Source organism: Ambystoma mexicanum, chromosome 7p (genome assembly GCF_040938575.1).
Source record: "Ambystoma mexicanum isolate Mex_15411 chromosome 7p, UKY_AmexF1_1, whole genome shotgun sequence".
NCBI lineage: Eukaryota > Metazoa > Chordata > Amphibia > Caudata > Ambystomatidae > Ambystoma > Ambystoma mexicanum.
The window spans coordinates 894,131,790-894,155,238 of NC_090939.1; the positions used below are offsets into that span (position 1 = coordinate 894,131,790).

General features: G+C 48.6%; 1 protein-coding gene across 1 annotated transcript in view; it reads right to left on the minus strand.

Annotated features, from left to right (window-relative positions):
• The window catches only part of CUL4A (cullin 4A), a 2,221,838-nt gene that overhangs the window by 626,974 nt on the left and 1,571,415 nt on the right, over nt 1-23,449 (minus strand). Inside the window, exons 13-14 of the mRNA XM_069637151.1 lie at nt 12,956-13,066; nt 12,784-12,869 (exon numbers count right to left, since the gene is read on the minus strand). Of these exons, the coding sequence (XP_069493252.1) occupies nt 12,784-12,869; nt 12,956-13,066 (197 nt within the window). The remainder of the gene's footprint in view (nt 1-12,783; nt 12,870-12,955; nt 13,067-23,449) is intronic.

Sequence of the window (23,449 nt, forward strand, 5' to 3'; positions counted from 1 at the left end):
CAATATCTTTACTTCGAGCGCCCTGTGTCCGCTATAATATGGCCTCTGAGGTGCTGTTTCAGGGCAGAGCAACATGTCGCGCACCACAGCGCCGCCGGCAAGGCAATTTAGGGGACTGGGATTGTTTGAAACGCTTGTTCCGTCAGGGTGACAAAGATTATACTAATTTCTTGTTGGTCTATGGGGGCTATTCTATGATAGACATGATTTTGATGTTCACAACTTTAGTGCTGGGAGTAATCTCGGTGGACATAAGCCTCCGATACTTGTCAGATCATGCACCAGTTCTGTTGAGTACCCGATTTGAGAGGCCTTCAGTGGAAAGATGGAAGGCATGACGTTTAAATGACTTAGTACTTAGGGATGTAGCAATTAGAACACATATCGAAGTACTTCAGTATTTATCTAGGGAAAATTAGGTGGGGGTATGGATTGGACAATGATATGGGATGCAAGCAAAGCAGCTATTAGAGAGGAACTTATTGGGAACACAGAAGCATTTTTGAAAGCTAGGGAAGCCACATGAATTGAACGAGAAAAGGTGGTTAGAGGGGCAAAAAAGGCGCATAAACAGAAGGGATTGATAAAGGCACCGAGAGCATTGATGAAATCCAGCAGCCAGTTGGAGTCACTCCTGGTAGATAGGTCAGCTCAGCTGATCTTATAGGCCAAGCAATCTTATTACACGAGAAGGAAGAAGGTGAGCCGATTTGTGACAGCAAAATTGCAAAAACAGAGTGAGGAACTTTATTGCCGAGTTAAAGGACGATCAGGGTGAACTTAAAAGAGGGGAGGCAGACAAATTCGGGATCATGGAGTCCTACTACAGAAAGATTTGGGGAGTGAATAAGCAGGATCCAGACAAACAAAAAGAACTATAGGAAAGGACAAACCTACCCAAAATTACGATTGAGGATAAAGAAATATTAGAGAGACCCATAATCCAGGAAGGAATGGAAAAGGAGACTGACGCTCTACCCCAAAACAAAACCCCAGGCCTGGATGGCTTTGGAAAGGACTACTACAAAAAGTTCAAAATGTTGTTGGTAAAGTGGTTGACGAAGCTATTTAATCCTATTACGACTGCTGGGGTGGTCTCGCAAGATATGGTCCTCTCCATGACTACCTTGGTGCTCAAACTGGGTAAAGAATCAAGTGACTGTTCAGGTTACTGCCTTAGATCGCTCCTCACTGGAGACGCAAAGATATTGGCCCCCACCTGATGATGGTCTTCTCTAAAATAGTACATCGGCCCAAAAAGGTTTCATCTCAGATAGGAATACCCATGATATTAGGAGGGCTATTAAGGTAACAGATTGTGGGACAAGATCGTGACAGCGGGTCCCACTGTTTCCTCTGCTGCTTAATTGTAGACCCATTGCTGAAAATTGCCCTCCCTCTCCAGTTAGATCCCCAATTTCTATGCCCCCTAACCTTGTTCTTCTACCTATGATTGTACAGCACGCTGTTGCTTCCCAAAGCTAGTTCTGTGCTAAATACAATAATAAAAAATAGCGGATTACAGTACTGGCACTTAATTCCCAACTGGCATTTGACAGTATGGACTGAAGCTATTTAACGTATGCACTGGAAGCGTACGGGATGAGCCCCAAGTTTAGAAATATGTTGGCCTAGTTTAAAAACCCCATGACGAAAAATTGAGTACTCTCAATCCCCATTAAAATTTCAAGAGGCACCCTGCCAGGGTTATCGATTCCTACCTTGGTCTTCGCAATGGCTATGGAACCCCCTGACCTGTCTTATTAGACAGGACAAGAAAATATTGGGTATTGTGACAAATCCCTCGATATAGTCATTTCTCCACAGGAGGGGGACCCTTCCAATGGGGCCAGGGAAGTGAGGTAGCTCCCAGATAGTCCTATTGGGGATGGTACTCAGTGGGAGGATCCCATGTGGGGGTCCCCCCCTCTGTGGGAGAAGTGAGGACTATCAAGGGAGAACGCAGTATGTACTCCATCATGCTGCCAGACATGATTCACCCAACCATGTGAATAGGGCCCAAGCACCGCCACCCTCTCGGTCTCCTCTTTCTTCTAATTTCCTCATACATAGCAACTATGTATGTCAGGCAGATGATACTGTGCCGAATAAGAGTTAGGGAAGAGTGGGTATGGAACACTCCGAAAGTACAGACCCGAGGAAGAAAGGGTGGGATCAAGAGCCCTACACAGAACCGATACAAACATACTAGCTATTCCAAGCTAGAAAGTCAATCCGCCATACAAACTAACAAAAGGACTCTCCTCTATGTCAGTTCTGCTCCAGAGGAGCATTGTGCTGGGGAGCGAAGCCGTGCATAGAGGACGTGCTTTAGCCCTGAATGTCTGGAGTAGGAAGGCGGGGAACGAGAAAGCGGGGAAGGGCCCTGACTTACCTGAAAGCTGGGGAACCCAACATCCTGTAACAGAAAGGCAGGCACCCGAGTGGTTCAGGAGAGACCCTATGTTGCAGGGAGAAACCAGTGTGGAGCCGCCCAAAGCCGAAGTAAGACCACGAGAGCCCAGGGAAACCCACAGAAGCTTAGCAGTGTTGCCAAGGATCAGAACTCTTGCGGGCCAAGTGGCAAGGTATGTGGAGGGGGGATGGCAAGGCACTGGGAGACCCCAGAGGCTATAGTTGGGAGTAAGTGCAAAATCATCTTCTGCGTCCCAGTGGGACCCAAACACAAAGAAACAGAGTTGCACATGTGAGAACTCCTGGAAGGATAGTGAACTGGTCTTGAATAAGAGACATTACAAAGCTGAAAGAGGGGCCTGGGACCCGAACCTTGAGAAACCAAGAGGGTTGTACATGCGAGAACGCCTGGCAGGGTAGTTAACCAGCCTAAAGTAATACACATTAGATAAGGGGGCGTGGGACCCACATAACGAGAAGAGAAGACCAAGGGAAGAGAAAGAGATCCTTTGGCTTAAGTCACGAGGGAAGAGAGAGAACTTTTGGCACAAGTTATGAGAAGACCAGAGGAAGGAAGATATATCCTTTGGCAGAAAGTTGAACAATAATAAGGCTTTTGAAAGCCTGAGAAAGGCTTGGGGAAGGGAGACACTTTTTCAATTTTGTTCTGGAACTTGGACAACCACCTGAAAAAATCTGGAAAAAGAGAGTCTCCCCCAGTCTGTGGGAAACCATAACGGAAAAGCCTATTAACAGCTAAGAGAAGGCTATTGCCCGATCATTTATGAGCTGCCTAAAAGATCCCGAGGGAGGGATTCATACAGTTACTAGCAGGGTGTAGTCTACTTTAGAGGTTTCTTTTGAAGTGTAAGGGACGGAAATAGGTTTGGGACAGTGGACTATGTTTTTAACTGACATTCAGGCGTTATCCTTAGTTTTGGTTGAGGCACGGAAACCCCTCTTAGTTATAGGGGCAGTTAGGGTTTTTCCTTATTTTCTGTTCAATAAAGGTTTATGCCAACAAACATGCCACCTTTGTGTCCTGCATCTACGTCTGCACCCTTATAGTATAGAAGTATGGCTCACAGCACAAGATTGCGATATATGCAGATCATGTGTTATTGAAAGAGACAGGGGAGATATTACAAACATTGATGGAGACACTGCAACAGTTAGGAAGGGTATCAGGGTTCACGATTAATTACAAAAAATCTAAACGGCTTCGTATAAATGAACACCCCATAGCGCTGAGTGACCAGGGGGCAGGAACTGTTCCATAGTGTGGGAAAGAGAATGGATGGGCTACCTTGGAGTGAAATCAACTGCATTCTATGAAGTTCTCAATAGAGCCAACATTCCAGATTTGTGGAATTCGAACTATTGAGGATTTAAACAGATTAATGCATTGGACATGTGTAAGGGATCTACAGGAATAATACTGGTATGCCAGAATTGTAGCAGTAAAAATGCCCCCCACTAAGATTACTATATCTGTTCTGAGCTCTCCCAATAAATATCCCAGAAACAATTATTCAAAAGTTAGGCTTTTCACCTCTGCTATGGGTATCGCTCCACTTTACAACAACTGTGTGTGTTCAGACCCTCTCTTCTGGGCTTTTCAGTTCTTAAATTAGATTGCCATGTATTTGATAACTCATTTTGCGTAGTGGGACGAGGTGACAGCTTGACATAAGGAGTACGTTTCTTACCTGTAACTCGTGTTCTCCAGCATTGGTATCTTTCATAGATGATGGCGATGAGGATTACCTTAACTTTAGCCATTCTTTCTCGTTATTGTGACTGGGAAGAGTTTCTTCTGGTAAAAAAATGACATCCTGCGGACCTCCTGCTTCTCCCGGTCCCCCAGGTACCTCTTACTTGGTAGGGGCTGTTAGTTGAGCTCATCTCTCTCAGGACTGCTCTCCCTGCTGTTCAGCTTCTCGTTTTTGGGTCCGCTGACTGTTTTATACTATCGCTGCTGGTGTGAAGCAACCCTTGCATCCTGTACAGACAGTATCAGTGTTGTTCCTGGGGTGTCATGCTCACCACGGCCAGCTTGCGGTCATGCTTCACTGGGTTGCTTGCTAGTCTCTCGGTAGACGCAAGACTCTCCTCTCCTCTGCATCTGCCGGTTCTTCTGCATCTTTCCCTTGTGTTCTCTCTATCCAGAAGTCACAGGCTCACAACAAACTTCTGCTCTGCCTCCAGACGGCGAAATGTCATCAGGAGGATTCCCCTGCTCATCAGGCTCCTCCTCCTTTCTCTTCCTCCTCTGCACAGTTATGTATGCTTCTCACCTTAAAGAGACATTTTCCTTTTCAGGTGCCATTAGGTTTAATCTTTCATTGCCTTCAGCCTAAGATCAGAATGCCACACTATGAAGCTTATCAGGTAGTCCAATGTATGCAATTACATCCGTTGGTGTATGGAGTTACTCAGATGAACAGGAGTCTTTGTCCTCAAAAGGGGAAGTCCTCTCCCGGTGAGGTCCCACTTGTCTTGACCCCTAGGGAGGGTTTTGCAGAGAGGCTCACCTCCCAAGCCTCACTGAGGGTGGGTTCCCTCTTGGGGACAAGAACATGTTACTTACCAACTGGTAACTTTCTTTCGACTGGATGTTCCTCCAACATATTCCACATCTTTGACATGTAATGTCCACATTTGTGCTGCATTGTAAATTTTTCGGCAGAGGGCGTCCAGCGTCGATGGCGTCGGGTCGATGTCCCTCGAAGGCACCTGCGTCGAGGGCGACGTCATCGGATGTTATAAAATTGGACGCACAGCGCCCGTAGCCTCAGTTTATGTTTTTTCCTCCATAATGTGTGACCTGCTCGTACACAATGCCTGCTTGACTGCACATAGCCTTGAGGAAACGCAAGCTGCAACAGCATAGGAAATTCACCAGAGGGGAAGGCTGGGAGGGCGATATGGAATACGTTGGAGGAACATCCAGTCGAAAGAACCTTACCAGTTGGTAAGTAACTTGTTCTTCGAATGGATTGTGTCCTCCAACGGATTCCATATCTTTGACAGACTCCCAAAGCAGTACCAGAGAATGGAGGAGGGAGAAGAATTTATAATACCCAATCAGATGGCAGAATAAAGTACTGCTTTACCAAAGGCCATACTCTGACAATGGAGCTTATAAAGGGAGTAATGTTTGACAAAGTTGTGGATAGAAACCCACGTTGCTGCGTCACAAATATTCCTAATTGGAACCCCCCCGCTGCAGGGCCGTGGAAGTAGCCACTCCCCTAGTGGAGTGAGCGCGCAACCCCTCAGGAGGGTCCTTGCCTGCAAATCTGTAACATTCAGTAATGGTGAGGATAATACACCTGGACAAGGTCTGTTTGGTAACAGCCTGGCCCAATCGGTGTCCAGCGTACCCCATAAAGAGTTGGTCGTCCACTCTGACCCTGGACATCCCAGAGATATAAAAGCTCAAAGCTCTCCTAGGGTCCAACCTATGAAGTCTCTCCTCTTCCTTACCAGGATGAGGGGGAGGACAGAAAGCAGGAAGTACCACTTTCTGGCTCGGATGAAACACAGACACTATCTTAGGTAGAAAGGATGGACGTACCCTCCGCACAACCCTATCCTTGTGGAACACAGTAAAGGGTGGCTTAGATGAAAGTGCCTGCAATTTACTCACTCTGCGAGCAGATGTAACTGCAACCAAGAAAACCGTCTTGAAAGACAACAGTCTCAAAGGACAAGAGTGAAGAGGTTCAAACGGAGCATCCATCTGGAATTTCCAGACCAAATTCAGATTCCAAACCGGCACCTGAAACTGGGACAACGGGAACATATTCGTGAACTCTTTTAGAAATTGGGAAATCATAGGAATCTTAAAAAATAAGACGAGCGCTTGAAAATAGACAGCGCCAACAAGTAACCTTTAATGGTACCCACTTGTAGACAGACCCCTGTGGGCCAAAGAAAGCAAGAAAGAAAGAACCATTGGAATGGAACACTGAAAAGGATCGACATTGTGTCCTTTGCACCAGTCGCAAAACTTACACCAACGGCAACGGTACAGGGATTTGGTTGCAGGCCGCCTAGCCGAAAGCAACAACTCCATCACGTCATCCGGGAGGTCTCGATCCGTATATCTCAACCTTTCAGAAACCAAGCGTGAAGGTTGAGGGTCTTGACCTCTGAATGGAGAACCCAACCATCCCTCCCTCCATCGAGAGCAGATCCTCTCGGTGGGGGAAGCCAGCGTGGAGGGCAGCTGGACAATTCTAGAATGTTGGGGTACCACGCTCTCTGGGCCCGATCCGGGGCAATGAGGATCATGTGGGATCCGAACCTCTGCAACCTCCTTAGAACCTGAGGAATGACGGGGACCGGAGGAAACGCGTACAGAAGGGGGAATGACCAATCCACGACAAATGCGTCTAAGGCTCCTCTCGGAGGAAATTCCCTTGAGCAGGATCTCTCGCACTTCCGGTTGGCACTGGTGGCAAAGAGATCCACTTACGGGGTTCCCAAAGGGTGAAGATCTCCAGAAGGACTTCCCGAGCCAGCTCCCACTCGTGAGAGACCATGCTCTGCCTGCACAGAGCGTCCGCCGCCGCATTCTCCTCTCCGGCCTCATGTACTGCCGAGATTGATATTCCTTGCTGGATTGCCCAGAACCAGAGCTGCATTGCCTCTTTGCACAACAGGAGTGACCCTACCCCCAACCCCCCTTGTTTGTTGAGGTAATGCATGGCCACTGTGTTGTCCGTCATGATCAGAACAACCTTCCCCCGCACAGACGGCAGAAAAGCTTCAGGGCCAGCTTGATGGCCCTCAGCTCTAACAGGTTGATGTGGAGTTCGGACACCCAACGGAGACCAACGACCGCTGGTCGTCAGATCGTCTGTATGGGCTCCCCATCCTGTGAGGGAAGAGTCTGTCACTACTGTCACCTCCCGCACGGTTGCCAAAACGGCTCCCCCTTCATCAGATTCCCTTTGTTGGCCCACCACAGAAGATCCTGCGAGACCGAGAGTGGAATCTGAACGGGATCCGACATCTTGCCTGAGAATTGTGACCACTGCATTTTGAGAACCCATTGCAGGGATCTCATCCTCAGTCTGGCCTCAGGAAAATGCAGGATGCCATGAGGCCGAGCAACCTTAAGAATTCGGAAGACGCTGGGCATGTTCAAATGTGTCCACCATCTGTACAATGTGATGAGTCCTCACCTTGGGAGGCGAGCACTTTCCCAAGGACGTGTGCAACACACTCCCTATGTACTGTAGCTGTTGGGAAGGTGTCAGATTCGACTTCCTAAAATTGAAGGAGAAGCCCAGCTTGTGGAGGCAGCGGCCAGTGAGTCTGATCCAACACTTGCTCGGGAGAACTTGCACGGATCAGCCAGTCGTCCAGGAAGGGTTAGACGTGAAATCCCCCCACGCCTAAGATACGCTGTCACCACCACCATTAGCTTGGTGAAGACCCTCGGGGCAGAGGTCAATCCGAATGGCGGGACCCGAAACTGACAGTGCAAGCCGCCAGCCATAAACCTCATGTACTTTCTGAGCGTTGGATGAATCGGCACATGAAAGTAAGCATCCTGTAGGTCCAGAGACACCAACCAATCCTGAAGTCGAAGGGCCTGGAGGACCTGAGAAAGAGTGACCATGTTGAACTTGTCCTTCCGGGGGAGTTTGTTCACCCAACACATGTCCAAGATGGGTCTCAATCCCCTGTCTTTCTTTGCAATAAAAAAAATATGGGGAATATTATGCCTTGTTCCTCTCCGCTACAGGCACCAGTTCTATAGCGCCTGTCTCCAGCAAAGTCAAGATTTTCTGCACAAAGAGCGAATCCGGAAGCTTCAAAAAGAGACCCGGTGGATTGACGAGAAGCTGCTTTAGGAAGGACAGGCAGTAGCCGTGGGCTATTGTATCCAGGACACACGCATCCAAATTAATAGCTCGCCATTCTTCGAGATGCTGAGACAGTCTGCCTCCAACCGGCGAACAATGGAACATGGCCTCATAGCTGTTTTGGAGCGGCTGCGGCAGCGCCTGAAGGCAAAGAGGCAGCTGCCTGGCCGGCTTTAGCACCCCTATTTCCCAGACCACCACAGGTACTTTTACCTTGACCCCTTTGATTGGTGGCTCCTCTCATCCTACCAAAAGAGGAGAAGTAACTAAAGGAACCCCCCCCTCCACTGCTGTCCCCTAGGACGAAAAGGAAGAGGTTGACGCACAGCTGCGCTCAAAGATTTAGCAGCAGCTTTTGAGATCTGCAACCTCTCAAGGCTCTAGTCAGCCTTGCTGCCAAACAAATGAGAGCCATTAAAGGGCATGTTCAGAAGACAGGCCTGTACATCCGGAGCAAAATAAGACTTCTGCAACCACGCAAACCTGTGTATAACGGTGCTCGCAGCCATGGACCGGCTAACACTGTCAGCCGTGTCCAACCCAGACTGAAGGGCTTCACACATGGCATCCTTGCCATCTTGCACGAGAGCAAGGAACCCATCCCTTTCTTCCCCCTTGGGAATATGCGCAGCCGCCAGAGAGACAATTCCACAGAGTGTGTGAAAATCTTGCCAAGGGATAAGTGGAGTTAGCTGACTTCAGTGCCATACTCCCTGCAGAAAACACTTTGCGTGCCCAACCATCGAAGCGTTTGTCATTCCTATCAGGAGGATGGTAGGATACGCCGCCTGCCTCGAGGTGGCCGTAGCCGCCTGAACCACCAAACTCACAGGAGTGGGATGTGAGGATAGGTAGCTGGGGTCGCTACTGGAAGGGCGGTATTATTTAGTTAACGACTTGTTAACCACCGGAAGAGACTCCAGGGTCTGCCAAGTAGCCGCCGCTTTTTTTTGCAAAGTCAAATGAAACAGCAGCACTGGGTCAGTGGACGGACTTTGATCCAAAATATCAGTAAGGTCATCCTGAACAAATGCCACGTGGAGGACTGGACCAACCAAGATACTGTAACTCTAGCCATCAATCTCCTATAGGAGGATTCCGCATGAGCCCCAGGCTTAGGCCTGCCAAACTCCACCTCAGGAGATGTGTCCAGGCCACTGGCATCATGCAATGACTGACGTTAACTCCTCCAATTGACTGTCTCTGGAAAAGACAGGAGCCTCATCAGACTCAAAAGGTTCAAACTCCAAATCCGACGTCTCCTCATCCTCATAGATATCATCCACAGACTGAAAGAACTACTGCCTAGGAACAGGAGTGTGCTTCCTCAAATTAAAGGGACTTCAGTAATTATTTGCTTAGTGTGTCTTTCCCATTATGTTGCAGAGGCAAATTTGATGCTCCCAGCTATGAACCCATCTCTAGATGATGTATGGCCTACTATCTTCGGAAAGGTGTCAAAGATTTCCATTAGAGTGCAAGGGGCTTATTGGGTAAGAGAGTAAAACTTCCAGGGCTAGACTAACACACAAATGGCTCTGCAGCTGTAGGCCACAGTGCAAACAAACCATTGGGTAAAACCTCATATGGGGAGGGGGACACACTAGCACTGACCACCGAGCTGAGGCAGTCGGAGCCAGCTTGTCCTGTACAGTAAAAGCAGACACGCATTTTAACCCCCACCACCGCCTGCTCCAGAACATTTGAGGGGTATGACTCTGCTGTAGAAACTAAAGTATCTGGAGGGTTTCCCTAAGAAGATGTATACGAGTCAACATTGTGCATGCTGGGCGCACTCTCCAGGTTGGGCAAAGACTTCAGGCGCAATGGAGGTTCCTGCCAAGATGGACGATATGCCATTTTAGGGACCCTGATGTACGGGGTCTTGTGAGGTACTACCTGATTGGACAGGTGTCAAATCCAGAACGTGTGCACCTGTGGGTGCGAGAGTGGCAGCACTCTACTGGGCCCGACTACGGCGTTGCCCCTCGGGAAGGATCCTGGTGCTTGACTGGAGGGTCTAGCATTCCTCTCTAGGACCCCAGATGCTTTTGGTCCGGTAAACAACCCAACCAGTATAGTCTGCATAGATCCCTTAGCAGGGCAGTTGGTGGACCGGTTACGCAGTAAGCACTAATAGGATTGGTTGAAGAATCACGCAGGTTCGACAGACCCCCATCTGCCTGGTTAGCCTGCAGGGAAATTGCCATGTTGAACAGACGCTGCATTTTATCGTTCATGAAAACCTGGAACCGTTAAAAGGACCCGACACTGGAAAAGTTCCTCCCAGAGAGACAAAGCCGGGCATGCCAGCTACCAGATGAAAAGTGCACACAGAGCGCAAAGTGACCACTTGTGCAAGTAGTGGGGGTCCGCTGGTGAAAAATCCCTGCTGCACCTTATGAGTGGCAGGGAGTGTAACCACAAGAACAGGGCATACAGATGAACCAGCAGGAATAAAGGGGACCGCAGAAGGGGGAGCCCAGAAAAGAACAAGGATTTACACACATCAATGATGATGTGTGAACTGCAAGAGAGTGCTCCTTACCCAAACAGAGAGAAAGTGACAGGCGGTTAGGAGCAGAGGAGGTCATGAAAGCGGGCCCGGCATGAGGACGTTACCATGCATGCACTCTCAGTAAGCTATTTATAATGTGCTAAACATAATTCTCGGGTCCCATCCTCTTAGGGAAGACACCCTAAAGGTATGAAGGAAAGGGAACAGGACTTTGGAGTAATACAAAATATCAAGTAAAGCTCTTTCACTGGTCATAGAATAGGGAATGAGGGGTGTGGTATGCAGGCTTTTAAAATTATCTAAATTTACTCTGTATTATATTCATTGAGCAAGCAGGATATAATTTCTGATAGAAACGACATGCAAAGGATGCAATCCCGAAGAAAAAAAAACAGAGGCTCTCCCTTTGTAGGCAACCTTTACAATACGGGTGGATGAATATATGCTAAAAGAACCGGGTGACGAGGAGGTGAAGCGTGAAAACCAGGGATACACCAGAGCAGAGACATAAGTATGGTATACAGTATTGCCTGAAGCCTGGGCATGAGGCTCATATACAAACATACAATGGTAACAGAGAAAGGCGGGCTGTTTAAAGGATGTAGACTGGGTTCAGGGTCATGGGGGTATAGGGTGCCCCTTCACTTGCTAATGGGTAGAATTGAAGTCTGGTCTTAAATAATTCCACTGTCGGCTAGCTTTGATAACAGGGAAGGGTATTCCAGTGGATTGGGGGGGGTGGGGGAGGAATCAAGCAATAAAAATGAGCAAAAACAGGGAGCGGAGCAGAAGGCCAGGTGACTAAGACTGTTGAGAGGTGGAACAGAGTATGAGAAGAGTAGAGAGACAGTTGGCGAGGTAGATGGGATCAAGACCATTAACAGATTTGTAGATGAGGAATAGGAATTTGAAGACTGAGGTTTTGCACTGATAGCTAACCCACAAGGTGAGGGTGAGGTATGGGAGGATATTGGAAGGTTGAAGAAGGTGCAAGGGTTAAGTTGAGAACTTTGTTGAGAGTAGAGGGCAGACCAACCTCTGACTAGCTAGATCTTTGATTATTGAAACACCTGTGCCCCTTGGGAACAGCTATCCCACCCAACCCTTTTTTGACCAATGAGGATTACTAACAAAACAAAAAGCCAACCTTTGCCCTGCATCATAACTGTCCAGCCAGAATATCCACCAATTCAATAGACTCAGGAGCAGAAGACAGTCAGCAGATATAAGGACTCCAAAGGTCTTATTTTGAGTCATAGAAACTGAAAAAGACATGGCTGGGAATCGACCATGGAGTAACGACAATAAGATGCAATTTAAATGTATAAATGAATGACAAATAGTTCATTCGGGCACATTGTCAAAAAGGCCAATTTTCTTTATAACTTTATGAAGATTTTCTTTGATCCCATTTATTTTAAATGAGGGGCTAAGTTATGGGATGCTTACCCCACTGATCTTCGAGATGGTCAGCAGGGTGGCAATGGACACTGCTGCGCAGCAGTTGTTCTCAAACCTACAGTGACCTCTAGAAGGACTCAAGGCATTTATAGATATATGGGTGGGGGGAATCGCAGTGCCTCCTGGACATAATTAGGCAAGCGGGGTGTGGGGGGCGGGGGGCGGTGAAACTTACAACTTGTGGAAGGTTGCACAAGTTAAAGTAATAAGGAAGGGTTTGTGGGAGTGGGCTTTGAGGGCTGTAGGTTAAAGTTTTAGCAACATAACATTTAACTACTGCATGACATTATTAAAGGAAGGAGGCAAAGTACATCTTGCTAGCAACACCCGATCACAAACAAGAAGGTTTACATGTATCAGCATGATTAGTTAAACGTTGTAGTTATGTGCACACTCTGTGGCAGCTCATTATTAAGGTGGATTCTATAGTAAGTAACCATATGCACATGCCTTTAGGAAGAAAAGCTTAATTATTACTTTAAGAAGAAAAACAGAATTGAGAGTTACCTGCTTAAATTGAACCATGACATCTTTTGAAAGCTCCATATCCTTAAACATACCCTCAAGTTTACTGGTAAAAGCAGCACCACATTCTAGAAAATTTACAAAATACGAAAGTCATAATTAAGAAGCTAAGTCAGAAGAGCTCATATCAAAATTAACTTCCTCAATTTCTTACCATGTTTCAGTTTAGATAACATCGATTTTTCTGCATCTACCGATGCACTTTTTCCAACAAGTAATCTTTTGGCTAAATCTTTTTTGTAAAACGCTTCAAATACATCTTTGCCTGTAGAGAGAACACAAAAACAAACAAATCGTGTTTCCAAAGACTTAATTTCAAAGTTTATTTTGCAGTCATTCAGGAGTATCAACAATCATTGGTTTTGGGAACCGGCGTAAAGCCTGGCTGCAGAATTATATCTATTGGCAATTTACATGCTGCGGTTGCTCTAAGTGGCTTTCCTACAAATATAAACTGAGCAGCTCCGAACACTCACAATACAGTCAACCGTTGACCAATATTGCTTTGATCTTCTCACCAATGAGCAAGTTTGCAACAAATACTGGAGCTAAACTGCCTTTCGCAAATGTACACTTAACCGCATACTGCTTGTTGGCGTCAGATGCTGATTGTAGTCCGACGGCATCGAAGAACAAGTTACTAACCCGTGGTAATGTTCTTTCGATTGGATGTTTCTCCCACGTATTACTCATCTTTTCATATTTCCTTTCCAGCTTCAGATTTATTTATTTTCCTCAACAGAGGGCGCTGTGCACTTGTCTCTTAGACTTGATGTCCCTTGAGGGCTTCAGTGCGACATCACCAGTATATGTAACATGTGCAGCACATGTTAGCTTCAGTTCTGTTTTTCCCCCATTTTTATTTTTTAGAGGAATAACTAGCAAACTCTTTAGACCGTAGTAGACTCTAAATGAGCATAACGTGTAAAAACACAAATTCTACAGTGGGGTAGGCTGGGAGGGGCGATGAGGAATACGTGGAAGAACATCCACTCAAAAGAACGTTACCACGGGTGATGACCTTGCTCTTTGAATGTATTGTCCCCTCCCACATATTCCTCATCTTTTGATAGACTCCCAACGCAGTATCAGTCTTGGGTGTCGGGAGTAAGAATTTAGACTTGTCCTTTAAGGTTATCATGGACAGAATGAAGGACAGCATTTCCAAATCCTACTTCCGAGTGGAAGTTGCGTCCAGACAATGTTTCACAAAAGTGTGAATAGTAAACCAAGTGACTGCGGCAGAGATGTCCTTTCTTGGCACCCCTCTCTGTAGAGCAGATGTTGCCATGCCACTGGTAGAATGGACCCCTCAGAACTTCTGGAGGATCTTTACCAGCTAGACTGTAACATTCCTCAATACCCAGAATCCATCTGGAAAGGGTTTGCTTTGTCACTGTGAAACCTAATTTATGACCAGTATAACCAAAAAAATAACTGATCATTTTAGCGAATTTCAGACATTCTAGAGATATAGAAACTGAAAGACCTTCTCGGATCCAGTTTATGGAGCCTCCCCTCCTTTCCAGAATGAGGAGGTGGGTAAAAAGTTAGTGAAATTATTTTTGTGAAAAATGGAAGGCAGAAAAGAAGGTTTCATCTTAAGAATACCTTTGCCTTTATAGAAAAACGTGAATGGAGGTTTACAAGAGTGTTTCTGCAACTTGCTCACCCTGCGGGCTGACATTATTGCTACTAGCAAAATGGTCTTTAATGTTAATAGTCTTAAAGGACATGAATGCAGTGATTCAAACAGAATACATGTTAGAAATTTTAATACAAGATTTAAATCCCATACGGTGTCTTGAAGGGGAGTAGGTGAAAAAACATTAGTGAGTCCCTTAAGAAACTGAATGATTAAAGGGATTTTAAAGTATGAGGTTTCTTCTGACGAGTGCTTGAAAATTGAAAGCACTGCCAGATATCCCTTTATTGTTTCAATCTGGAGCCCCAGATACGGATCCACATTCTTATTCCAACACCAGCTGTTGAATTTGTTCTAACAGCAGCGGAACAAGGACTTTGTTGCTGGACTTCTGGCAGAAGAACAAGTTACTTACCAATTGGTAATGTTCTTTCGATTGGATGTTTCTCCACCGTATTCCACATCGTTGACATGTAGTGTCCACAGCTGTGCACTTCGGAAACTTTTTCGGCAGGGGGCATCCTGCGTCAATGACGTAGGGTCGATCTCCCTCGAAGACCTCCGTCGAGGGCGACGTCACCGGATGTTATACATAGGATGCCCGTAGCCTCAGATTATGTTTTTCCCCCATAACGTGTGGCACCAATCCAATGCCTGCTCGACTGCACATAGCCTTGCAGTGATGTAAACTGCAATCGCCTAGGAAATTCTCCAGAGGGGCAGGCTTGGAGGGCGATGTGGAATACGTTGGAGGAACATCCAATCGAAAGAACGTTACCAGTTGGTAAGTAACTTGTTCTTCGAATGGATTGTGTCCTCCAACGTATTCCACATCTTTGACAGACTCCCAAAGCCGTACCAGAAAAATGAAGGAGGGAAAAGAATTTAGAGTACCCAATCAGATGGCGGAATACTGAACCGCCTTACCAAAGACCATATCTTGGCCATGGATCGAATTCAGGAAGTAATGTTTAACAAAGGTGTGGATAGAAGCCCATGTGGCTGCATCACAAATGTTCCTAATAGGAACTCCCCGTTGGAGGGAGTGGAAGTAGCCATGCCCCTAGTGGAACAAGCTCTCAACCCTTCAGGAGGGTCCTTACCCGCCAATCGGTAACACTCAGTAATGGTGAGGATAATCCACCTGGACAAGGTCTTCCTGGTAACAGCCTGGCCCAATCGGTGTCCAGCATATCCCACAAAGAGTTGATCATTCACTCTGACCCTGGACATCCCAGAAATATAAAAGCTCAGAGCTCTCCTAGGATCCAACCGATGTAGATGCTCCTCTTCCTTACCAGGACGGGGAGGAGGATAGAAAGAAGGAAGGACCACTTTCTGGCTCAAATGAAATTCAGATACTACCTTATGTAGAAAGGAAGGACGTACCCGTAGTACAACCCTGTCCTTGTGGAACACAGTAAAGGGCGGCTTAGATGAAAGTGCCTGCAATTCACTCACTCTGCGAGCAGAATTAACCGCAACCAAGAACAAAGTCTTGAAGGACAATAATCTCAAAGGACAAGAGTGCAAAGATTCAAATGGAGCACCCATTAGAAATTTCAAAACCAAATTAAAATCCCAAACCGGCACCTGGAAAGGGGACGGCAGTAACACATGAGTCAGTCCTTTAAGAAATTGAGAAACCAAAGGACTCTTAAAGTAAGAGCATTCTTCAGACGAGCGCTTAAAGACAGCGATGGCAGGTAACCCTTAATGGTACCTACTTCAAGGCCCATGTGGGCCAAAGAAAGTAAGAAAGACAAAACCATAGGAATGGAACACTGAAAAGAATCAACATTTTGTCCTCTGCACCAGTCGCAAAACCTATGCCAACGCATAGGGATTTTGTTGCTGGCCTTCTGGCCGAAAGCAACACCTCCATCGCATCAACTGGGAGGTCCAAATCCTTATATCTCAACCTTTCAGATACCAAGCGTGAAGGATGAGAGTTCTGACCTCTGTATGAGAGCCAGACAGACTATACATATCTCTCTCAGAGAGAGAGAGAGAGAGAGAGAGAGAGAGAGAGAGAGAGACAGAGAGAAGATCCTCTTCATAGGGAAGACGGCGTGGAGGGGAGATGGACATTTATAGAAGGTCTGGGTACCACGCTCTCCTGGCCCAATCTGGAGCAATGAGGATCATGTGGGAACCGAACCTCCGTAACCTCCGCAACGCTAGGAATGACAGGGACTGGAGGAAATGCGTACAGCTGTGGGAATGACCAATCCACTACGAATGCATCTCTTAAGGATCCTCTCGGAGGAAATTCTCTTGAGCAGAAGCTCTCACACTTCCGATTGGCACTGGTGGCAAAGAGATCCACTTGTGGGGTACCCCAAAGGGCTAAGATCTCCAGAAGGACTTCCTGAGCCAACTCCCACTCGTGAGAGACCGTGCTCTGCCTGCTCAGAGCGTCGGCCGCCGCATTTTCGTCTCCAGCCAGATGAACTGCCGAGATCGAAATTCCCTGCTGGATTGCTCAGATCCAGAGCTTCATTGCCTCTCTGTACAACGGGATTGACCATATCCCCATCCCTTTTTTGTTGAGGTAATTTTTGTGCTCACCTGCTTCTGCAGGGACGTTGGGGCATGCTTGCAGCCCTCCCTGGAACTGGCTCCCCTGGGTCAGGCTTCTTCCCCTGTTCCTGCGTTGTGGACTGCGCTGGTTGTTGATACTGCCCCTGCAAGAATACGAGAGACCATGAGAATGCTGTGATATGGCTGTGGTTTTCCCTCAAACCCTTCTTCCCAGAATGTGGCGAGCATGCGCCTACCCAGATAGTCTCACCTGTTTATTTATGAGGGTGAGCTCTCCGTCCTGCTTCTCAAGTGCAGGGGCGCCTTAGATAGACGTAGTTTCTTCGCTGGTCAATGTGCGTGGCAGCCCAGACCGGCTGTGGCCGAACCACTTCAAAAGGTAAATGTTCTTCAACAATGATTAATGTCCGTATCCCTTGTAATGTCTTTCCTTATCCCCAATAGGTGATCAGAGGACCAGCGGAGTCGCGGTGCTGGAAGCAAGCCCAAATGGAGGCCTGAGGAGTTTACAATGTCCCAAATAGATGGTAAGTTTGGTTGAGTGCGGCTTCGCATAATGTCGTTATGTTGTTTCTAACCTTATTTGTCCTTTTTTCCTGCAGGGGTGGCCTGGCGAAGTCAGACGGGGAGCAGCTATCCGAAAATCTGCCGGCGGGTGATGGATGGCTGGATCCGCGAGGATGCTGGCCGAGATGAGCTCCCGAGTAAGTTTTGGAACCTCGGAACAGGTAAGATGCGCTGCAGGCAGCGGTGAGCGTTACGCTGCTATAAGCAGACTAATGCGAAGCGCTTCCATGCGGGCTGGGCAGGCTTAAATAGCTTGGTCCCAGCCACGCCCCTTTGCTCTGGCTTGTGGCCCCACCCTGCCACTCCCAGAAGATGCTGCACGTGCAGCCCAATGCATTCCTATGGCCACGCCTGACCTGGACGCACGTAGAGGCCCTCCAGGGGAGGAAATAACACGTGCACCAGAATAAAAGTGTGCAGAGCACACTTTCACATGAGCCTGGCGCCAAAGGCGCCATGACTGTGTCCAACTGAACCCTTTATGTGATGGAGCTTGTGGTCCTTGCTCTGTGGCCATGACAGTAATGCATGGCCACTGTGTTGTCCATCATGATCAGGACACGCTTCCCCCGCACAGATGGCAAAACAGCCTTCAGGGCTAGCCTGATGGCTCTCTGCTCTAACAGATTGATGTGGAGTTTGGAGTCCGACGGAGACCAACGACGGTTGGCGGTCAACTCGTTGGCGTGAGCGCCCCATCCTGTGAGGGAAGCATCCGTCACTACCGTCACCTCCGGCCACGGTTGCCAAAACTGCTCCCCCTTCATCAGGTTCCCTTCGTTGGCCCACCAATGAAGATCCTGGGAGACCAAGATTGGAATCTGAACGCGATCCGACATCTTGCCTGATAACTGCAACCACTGCATCTTGAGGGCTTATTGCAGGGATCTCAGCCTCCGCCTGGCCTCTAGTAACAGAAAAATGCAGGGTGCCATTAGGCCGAGCAACCTTAAGAATTCGAAAGCCGGGAGACTCTGGGCATGTAGAAACTTGACCACCATCTGCACAATGTGATGAGACCTCACCTTGGGGGACTTCCCCAAGGACGTGTCCAACACAGCCCCGATGTACTTGAGCTGTTGAGGTGTCAGATGCGACTTCTTGAAATTGAGGGAGAAGCCCAGCCTGTGGAAAGAGCGGCAGGTGAGACCCAGATGATCCAATGCTTGCTCTGGAGAACACGCACGGATCAGCCAGTCGTCCAGGTAGGGGTAGACTAGAATCGCCCCCCCCCCCGCCTGAGGTACGCTGCCACCACCACCATTAGCTTGGTGAAGACCACCAGGGCAGAGGTCAATCCGAAGGGCAGGACCCAAAACTGAAAGTGCGAGTCGCCGGCCGCAGACCTCAGGTACTTCCTGTGCTTTGGATGAATCAGCACATGAAAGTAAGCATCCCGTAGGTCCAGAGACACCAACCAATCCTGAAGTTGGAGGGCCTGGAGGACTTGAGAAAGTGACCATCTTGAACTTGTCCTTCCTGAGAAGTTTTTTTAACCAACGCACGTCCAGGATGGGTCTCAATCCCCAGTCTTTCTTTGGGATCAAAATACAAGTGGAATACCATCCCTTGTTCCTCTCCGCTACAGGCACCCGTTCTATAGCACCTTTCTCTAGCAGCGTCAGGATTTGCTGCACAAGGAGCGGATCCGGAAGCTTCAAAGAGAAATTCCCCGGTGGATTGTCATGAGGCCGCTTCAGGAAGGGAAGACAGTAGCTGTGGGCTATGGTATCCAGAACCCACGCATCCGAAGTAATGGCTCGCCACTCTTCAAGATGCTGAGGCAGTCTTCCCCCAACCGGCGAACCATGGGCCATGGCCTCATGACTGTCTTGGAGCGGCTGCGGCAGCGCCTGAAGGCAAAGAGGCAGCTGCCTGAGCGGCTTTGGCACCTCCATTTCCCCGTCCACCACGGGTACTTTTTCGCTGACTCTTTGACTGACAGCCCCTCTCATTCTACCAAAGCAGGAGTAGTAATGAAAAGAACCTCCCCTCCACTGCTGTTCCTTAGGACGAAAAGGCAGAGGTTGACGCACAGCTGCGCTTAAAGATTTTGCCCCAGCTTTTGAGGTCTGCAACCTCTCAAGGCTCTCGTCAGCCTTGTTGCCAAACAAATGTGCGCCATCAAAGGGCATGTTCAAAAGACGGGCTTGCACATCAGCGGCAAAACCTGACTTCCGCAACCACGCAAATCTGTGTATAACGGTGCTCGCAGCCATGGACCAGCTAACACTGTCGGCCGTATCCAAACCCGACTGAAGTGATTCACACATGGCATCCTTGCCATCTTGCACAAGAGCAAGGAACCCATCCCTTTCTTCCCCCTCAGGAATATGCTCTGCCGCCAGAGAAACAGTTCCACAGAGTGTATGAAAACCTTGCCAAGGCACAAGTGGAGTTGGCTGATTTCAACGCCATACTCCCTGCAGAAAATACCTTGCGAGCCCAACCGTCGAAGCGTTTGTCGTCCCTATCAGGAGGGATGGTAGGGTACGCCGCCTGCCTCGAGGTGGCCATAGCCGCCTGAACCACAAAACTCTCGGGGGTGGGGTGAGTGGATAAGTAGCTGGGGTCGCTAACGGAAAAACAGTACTTCTTTGTCAACGATTTGTTAACAGCCGGAAGAGATTCCGGTGAATGCCAAGCAGCCGCCACCCTTTTCTGTAAAGTGAGATGAAACGGTAATGCCGGTTCAGAGGACGGACCTTGATCTAAAATGTCCGTTAGATCATCTTGTACAAAACCTTCAGGAGGACTGGACCAGCTCAGATACCCCGTGATCCTAGCCATGAGCCGCCTGTTTGACGACTCAGCATGAGCCCCACGCTCAGGCCTGCCAAATTCCACTTCCAAAGAAGTGTCCAACCCAGGGTTCGCCCAACTCCTCCAACTGACTGTCTCCAGAAAAGACCGGAGCCACATCATGCTCAACAGTGTCCTCAAAGTCAGACCTTTCTTCCTCATCATACATGTTGTCCAGGGGAAGGTGAAAACCTTGCCTGGGGACAGAAGAGGGCCTCACAGACTTAGCAGTAGCCTTCCTCAGAGGATCCACCGTATCAGGGAACTCCAGAGGTAAATTTCAGGCAAAAATCCCCAAAGGCGTCGAGGGCGGCGAAGGCTTCGATGCCGAGAGCGTCGAGAGCGCCAAAGGCTTTGGCGTCGACAATGGAGCCGACGGCGCCGAGGGCTGATGAGGCAAAGCCTCGACGGCCGAATCCGATGGGCACGGCACCGACAGAGTCGACGTAGGCTTCGAGCCCTTAGCAGGTTTCAACAGTCTCGCTGGGGATGAGGACAGAGACCTGGAAGCACGTCTCTTGCAACAATTCTGAGCCTTGTCCGAACGGGACCGCGAAGGTTCCCGATGCGAGTCATGTCGCGGTTCCTAGCCCGAAGGCGTGCGAACCACGGTACGACACTGTTCCTTGCGATAGAAAAATCGCCAACATCTGTTCCTTAAAGTCAGCCCATTCCTCCGGAGTCGAGGACTTTGTCGGGCATGCCACTTTCCTCGCGGCTCCATCCTCCAAGGAGGAAGGGGAAGGCGACCGGTGACAGCGCTTTCTAGAATGGTGCAATGAAGAAGAAGAATGGCATGAACCACTCTGGGACTGAGAACACGGGCCTCCTCCTGACGCGGAGAATCGCCTCTCGAGTTGTCGGTGGACACCCCTTTGGACAATTTAGATTTTCAGGACTTACTGGGAAGCTTCCCCTTACTCTCCCGTAAGGCCTTGGCAGTCAGCGACTTTTTCAGACTTGCAGTCACGGCAAGTCCTGAAGCCAGACAGCGGAGTCGGAGGGGTCGAAGAAGACATCACTACGATGAAACACAAGAGGCGCGCCGAGTTCTCGGAGCAAACAATTTTTGGCAAAAAAACAGAACTGAGGCTACGGGCGCCGTGCATCCTATTTATAACATCCGGTGACGTTGCCCTCGACGGAGACCTTCGAGGGACATCGACCCGACATCGACCCAGGACGACCTCTGCCGAAAAAGTTTCCGAAGTGCAAAGCTGTGGACATTACATGTCGAAGAATTGGAATACGTTGGAGGACACAATACATTCGAAAGTAAAATTTCCATTTAGTCAGCCGGGAGTCTCAGTCTCTCTCATAGCCTCTCTCACAGTGTGCGCCTCTCTCTCTTCCTCCCTCCCACCCCCCCTCAACTTTCTCAACCTCCCAGTCCGCTACAAACGCGTGTCATAGAGCTCCTCTTGTGGGAAATTCCCTGGAGCAGAACAGTTTGCACTTCAAGTTGACACTGGCCACAAACAGATCCAATTGTGAGGTTACCCAAAGGGTGAAGATCTCTTGAAGGACTTCCTGAGCTAGTTCCCACTCGTCAGAGCCACTGCTCTGCCTGCTCAGAGCATCTGCCGCCGTGTTCTCCTCTCCGGCTAGGTGAACAGCCAATAGGGAGATTCCTTCTTGAATTGCCCAGAAACAGAGCTGCATTGCCTCTCTGCACAGAGGTAGTGACCCTAAGTCACCTCTCTTGTTGAGTTAGGTTCCATGTCATTTCGAGGGATATTTTTTCGCTGGGTTTTTTACTGCAGATTTTTTTGGTTACCCCTCCAAGCCCCTATCCCCTTTAAGTTTTTATATATTCCCGAACACCCACACCCCATTTATATATTTTTCTAACCCCCCCCAAAAAAATTAGGAGTTTTTTCAGCAAACAATTCACGGTAAAAAAAACTGAAAAAACATCCCGCATTGAAAGGATGTCGTACCGTTGAGTTAGTACATTGCCACCATGTTGTCATTATCAGGACATCCTTCCCCCATACAGAGGGCCGAAAGGCTTTCCGTGCTAGTCCGATAGCCCTCAGCTCCAAAAGATTGATGTGTAGTTTGGACTCAGATGGACAACCACGACAGCCAATTGTCAGATCGTTGGCGTGGGCTCCCCACCCCCTGAGGGAGGTGTCCGTCACTACTGTTCTCTCCAGCCATGGTTGGCAAAAGGGTTCTCTCTCTTTAGACTGTTTTCCTCGCAAGCCTGCACAGAAGATCCTGTGCCACTCTGCTCGGAACCTGAAGGTGATCTGACATCCTGCCTGAGAATTGGGACCATTTGAGTCCTGAGAGACCACTGGAGAGATCTCATTCTCAGGTGAGCCGCTGGCACCAGGAAAATGCAGGTTGCCATGAGGCCCGAGCAACCTCAAAAAGTCAAAGGCCGGAATACGCTGGGCACTGTGGAATTTGGAGACCATCTGCAGAATGTGTTGAGTGCTCACCTCAGTTGGCAAGGCGTTTCCAGAGGATGCATCTAGGACTGCTCTGATGAATTGGAGCCTTTGAGATATTATCATGTGGGACTTCTTGTGACTGAGGGAGAAGCCCAGTCTGTGGAGATAGTGGCAGGTGATGCCGAGATGTTCCAGGGCTGTCAGGCTCTGCCCCTGCTCTCACCTGTTTGTCCTTGGTAATCTTCTTCTTTGGAGGTCTTTCAGCATTCCGGGACATCCGGGATTTATACAGGTAAGGGCGGTGGTCTTCCGTATCCAGTGTGGGGACCGTAGGCAGTCTCGGAAGGAGACAGAAGTTCAGGATTCCAGGAAGGTAAGAATCAGGTAGTCTATGTCTGGGATGATGCGTGGAACCAGGAAGGGAACAGCACCGCTCGCAGGGAACAGGGAGCTAAAGCGAGCATGGACGTTACGAGAGGTTTCCCGGAAGGATGGAAAAGCGGTCTCAGGCAGAGGCAGAGGCCGCGCTAGCACTTCTAGAAGGAAGAAGAGGGAAAGGATATCGGGAGGTAGATTGTCCGAGCAGGAAGGAAAACAACGATCACACTAGCCGCAAACTCGAAAAGGGAGCGGTGAGATGCGCAGCGCCGCGGGGGCGTGCCCGTTTTCAAGGAAGCCAGAGTTCTTG